Genomic DNA, 5,033 nt, shown 5'->3' with positions numbered 1-5,033 from the left:
CTCCATTTGGTCCAAATGGTAAAGCCCAATCCGGAACGTGACACTCTCCCAGTGCCAGAATGTTGTACTTCCTCATGTGGTAGATGAGATGAGGAACTCTTGACGTCAGATATTAGCATTGACGTCAGATATCTCTGATTATGCATAATAAATGACATATAAAACAGAAATGCCATTTTCTATATACAATTATTAGCATTGACATACGGAACCTTTTAAAACAGAATTGTCAATTTCTATATCTAATTATTCAATAAGGATTTCTATAAAGGATCTCTAATTATGCATAAATGATATATAAAATTTTGAAATAAAAAAACATCATTTTAAACCAAATTCAGGCTGACTCAATTGCGTGTATCCAAATATCTTGTAGTATTTTACTAAAATAAGCATATTTGACTGTTCAATATACCCGCACACAAGATTAATAGATCACGAATTTGTGATATACATAACGCTCGCTAATTTTTTAAAAAATTTGCAAGTTCAATATTTATTATTCGCAAGTTTGAAAATATTTCAAATTTGGCCAAGACAAAAAATTCTGAAAATAAAAACCTGTCGACTCAAGCGTAAGCCAAGTCGTATTATGCACATAACATTCAAGTGGTGTAAAAAGGATCTAAGTGGCAAAGGAAAGAGTCAGATGTAGGTGCCATGTTTTGAGCCATAGACACTATACATAGTTTCTACAACTAGGGGGATGGTGGCACCACTACTCTTTGCTCTTGCGAAACCATTAAAAAAGTACAGCTTTTTTTTTTTTTTTTTTCTTTCCACTAAGCACCCCACTTTTTACACTTTATTTTTTCTTCTTCGATGAATGGAGCGTCAAATCTTTCACGCCACATGCACTACTTGTATAGACTAGAGTGCTTATAGACTTTTAACAAAGAGAAACCACTATCAAGTAAAACAAGAAAAAACCATGCTCATATATTACACAAACATATTTTTAAAACACCCATCTCATCTCAATAATAAATGTACATGTCTTTATCTATTGAGATGTTAATAATTAAGATAACGTGTCGGTGGCCAATTTCGAAGCAAACACTGAAACTAAAAACACGTTTCAGGCTCACCACAAAGCACAACCGGACATAAATCTAGAAATCCAATTCCAATTTGTTTCATCTTATCATCATTATCTAGTAGTGTTAGCACTAGTAAGTTATTTCAGCTTCAAAATGACGCCAAAATCACATATATATAATTAGATTTTTTTTTTAAAGCAAACAGTAGGATACTTATATATATATATATATATATATATATATATATATATATATATATATATATATATATATATATATATATATATATATATATATATATATATATATATATTTGGTTATTTGATTATGATGATGATGAGGAAGCATTCAGCCAGCAGCAACAGCATCAGCCCGTGGGCTAGCATCCAGGAGTTGACGCAGCTTTGCGGTAGCATTAGAGTTTTGGTTATTGTTGTTGTTACTACTACTTGTGTACACCATTTCTTCTTCATCATCATTTCCACTTCCACCTTCCTCAGAAGTACAACTGTCCACCCTTGACAGGAGGTTAGCCGTGCTCAGGGACACACTCTTATCTTCTGTGTCATTTTCTTCTTGCACGTTTTTCAGTTTTTCCTGTATCACAAAAAATAATAATAATGTATATAATTTTAACAAGTATACATATAATTAATAATGAGATTTGGATTCCGTGCCTTACAGTTAGTTTGGCGTTTTGAAGCTTGAGTTTCTGTGAGTTGTCAGTGAGTCGGTTAATCTCGGACTTAAGGGTCAGATTTTCACTAGTCAGTGCATCAACTTTTATCGCCAGTTCTTCAGCTTCAGCCTGAAACAGATATTTTGCATTTTGTTTTGTGAGATCCAAGCTAGCTAGCAAATACTGTATTTTGGAACATAAGAGACCTAGCTAGGCCTGTTTCTTTTCGATTTAACGAGCTAAGCACTTAAAACATCGGCTCGTTACGTTGTTTCTTTTTGAATTTATAGGATGATGGACAGAATGACTTGATGGGTTAAGCCAAAAAAAAAAAAAAAAAAAAAACTATTAATGTATCTATCTAGATTTAAGACACCAACCCAACCAGGCCTATACAGACAAACGCATAGTACGTTACCTGTTTCCTTAATCTAGATCTCCTGGCAGATTCGCGATTAGACTGCTTTCTCCTTTCCCTTTTCAGTTCTCGCTCATTCTGTCAATCGAGGGAAATATTCAGAAAAAGAAGGTTCCAAAAGTTGATTACTCTACCAAATTCAACAAAATGTGTTGCGATTAAAGATGATAAATAAATGTAGCATTAAAATGGACCTGCTGTTGAGCTTGGTTGGGCATCATGGCAGCAGTTGCTGATGTCATCATGGTAACTGCAGTGGGAGATTTCTTAATTTCTGAGTCAGAGGTAACAACAGTAAGAGCAGTCACTCCATTTGGTTCTTTATGAAAAAAATGACCGCTTATCTTTCCAGCTTCAGCTGCTGCTGCATTTAGTTCATAAACTTTAACCAACAATAAGAGTACATTTTACAATTTTCAGTTAAAAAAAAAAAAGTGTGGAAATTACGAGACACTTCACGGCTCCTTTTCCTAGTATCGGTATTGCCATCACTTCCTTGGCTAGAAGCTTCGGTATCCCCACTGTTGAAAATTATTATATTTGAAATTAATTTAATGGGAAATTAAAGAAAGAAAGATGAGCAGTAACCTAGGCTACCTGTGAGAAATCCCATTGCCTATCGACATTGCCAGCCCATCAAATCCTTTTAACTTCTTCATCAAGCCACGCTCAGAGTTCCCTGATGACTTGGCAGGAGAATCAATGCTCATTGGACTAGCCTGAAACCACATTAATTTGTCATAAATATCTATCTATACATAATTAGTTGTTGAAGTAAAAAAGACTCACAAGAGGAACTCCTGCAGGATGTGGATAATGTGGATACATTGCAGCATAAGGTGGCATCATATGCTGAAATTGCAAGTAGTATATACAGATTAATTAAGGTCAACAAAAATTAATGAATTAAGCTAATTAACGGGTAGTGTTTAAAAATTTAATTACCATTACCTGTGGTGGTGCCCACATATAAGCTGGAGGAGGATGACCCGAGTTGAAGTATGGTGGTACAGCCATGCTATGCCCATAATAAGCCTACATATATACAAACAAGTCAAACTTCGGTCAATCACTCTGAGTTGTGAGAAACAAAAAAAACTTTTTTTTTTTTTTGTTTTTTTTTGTGTGAATAATAAATAATCAACAAATTAAACCTGCATAGCTGCCCAATCGGGATATGCATGAACACTCGTCTGCTGATGCTCCTGCAAGCATTAGTAACAATTAATTAATAACAAGCATTGATTGATGATTTATCTGTGAAGCTTGGTTTTAATTTGTAGACTTTTAATTGATTAAGAGGCAGCAGTATCGATGGTTAAATATGAAAAAGAATTTGAAGGTTACTTACAGTTACAGGTGGTGGAGGTGGTGAAGATGGTTTTTCTGGCTTACAAGCCTTTGTCTCTTCACAGTTGCCCATGGCCAAACACTAGAAACAATACTCACCTGCAGATTGCAATGTAGGATAAAAATGTCAAGATAACACAAAAATAATTAAGGCCTAAAGATCTTGAATATTACACGCCAAAGCATTTAAAAGTATATCATCATCTAACAATCAAATGAGATAAAACTAAACACCATCAATAAAACACGCCAACATTCAAAATAACTAATTAGTTTTTTTGTTCAAAATCATCCTTTACCAAAATTTAATTTAAAGGGAAATTAATTTGTCCATAATCTCTCTGATTAATTTATTTTTACAATATGTCTTTTTTATTGTTTGAAATAATTTTTAACCAAACAAGTAAAAGTCTTGGTATTGAGATTTATATGTTATGTTGATCCATGACAATAAATTCAAAAGAAAAGAAAAAAGGTACGGCGTAATTTTGTCCTTTCCATGATCCACATCAAACAAGGAGAAAGTAAAACAGCACCCACAAAAGTCCAAGACAATTACCAATCCAATCCACGATAACCTACTACCAAATTTACAAAACTATCCTCACATTCATCCCAATAATTACATCACCAAAATCATTCCTGGAATATTAATTAATTCTACAAATTTAATAATTTTATTTCTCAATCAATACCTCCTAACACTTCTCAATTGAAATTAAAACTCTACGTACGCACCAGTCTACCAGAAAGCAAATTCCACTATATGAACACAATGCTTTCAATCATATGAAAATTTTTCCCCTATTTTTCCAGTTTTGATCGGTTTATTATTCCCAATTCCCACTTCTGATCTCCTCTCTCTCTCTCTCTCTCTCTCTCTACAAACACACACACACACACACATGCGTATTTTGATCAAAAAATTACTACAGGTATTCATAGACAATATCAGTCAGAGCTGAATCAACACATAATAAACAAAAAAAAACAATAAATGCACGAGCTTCTACTGCAATCTATAGAAAAAACACATAAAATTGTCAACTAAAACGATTTGAATTTCGAATTTCACACGCGAATTGTGTAGTATCGAACAGTTGAGAAAAAAAAAAAAATTAAACAAAATAAGCAGTACCTGAGTAAGAAGAAATTTCAGAACTGCATTTTCTCTCTCTAAACTTTCTCTCTCTAAAGCGAGGGAGGGGGAGGGGAGGGAAGAAGTGTGGGCTTTTTGCAGCTTGTAGAGAGAGGAGAGAGAGAGAGTGCCAAGGCAACACTCCACGTCACGAGACACGTGTTCGTGCGTTAAGTATTACCATCTCTATATCACAGAAATTATTATATAAGTAGAGGTATCGACTTATCGTATATCAAAATCAGTTCCTTACAATTTCTTAACTTTTATTAGATTCACTATCAATCACTAAAAAAAGTGATACAGATGATATTTTTTTTACTATATTCACCTTTAAATTAATTTTATTCAAAAGTAAGTATATCAAGGTGCGTTAGGAATTACTTATTTGAAGCGTTTATTAACTTA

General features: G+C 33.6%; 1 protein-coding gene across 4 annotated transcripts; it reads right to left on the bottom strand.

Moving 5' to 3' along the window:
* Positions 1–914: 914 nt before the first annotated feature.
* Positions 915–4,782, bottom strand: LOC145061996 (common plant regulatory factor 1-like). Of its 4 annotated transcripts, none has more exons than XM_079009604.1 (11): positions 4,626–4,782; positions 3,489–3,586; positions 3,292–3,342; positions 3,083–3,172; positions 2,927–2,989; positions 2,735–2,856; positions 2,585–2,658; positions 2,332–2,498; positions 2,138–2,215; positions 1,723–1,848; positions 915–1,637 (listed from the first exon to the last, which is right to left on the bottom strand). In XM_079009604.1, the coding sequence occupies exons 2-11, from the start codon at positions 3,558–3,560 to the stop codon at positions 1,389–1,391; spliced, it is 1,092 nt and encodes a 363-aa protein (XP_078865730.1). In that variant the 5' UTR covers positions 3,561–3,586; positions 4,626–4,782; the 3' UTR covers positions 915–1,388. The 4 variants fall into 4 exon arrangements, with proteins under 4 accessions (XP_078865730.1, XP_078865728.1, XP_078865731.1 ...); XM_079009602.1 differs by having other exon boundaries at positions 2,332–2,501; positions 4,626–4,781; XM_079009605.1 differs by having other exon boundaries at positions 2,332–2,501; positions 3,089–3,172; positions 4,626–4,781.
* Between the last annotated feature and the right edge of the window lie 251 nt (positions 4,783–5,033).

Source organism: Lactuca serriola, chromosome 7, assembly GCF_051521515.1.
Source record: "Lactuca serriola cultivar US96UC23 chromosome 7, Lser_US96UC23_V15, whole genome shotgun sequence".
Lineage (NCBI taxonomy): Eukaryota > Viridiplantae > Streptophyta > Magnoliopsida > Asterales > Asteraceae > Lactuca > Lactuca serriola.
Note: the sequence above shows the minus strand (reverse complement) of the source record. Positions and strands in the feature narration are given on the sequence as shown.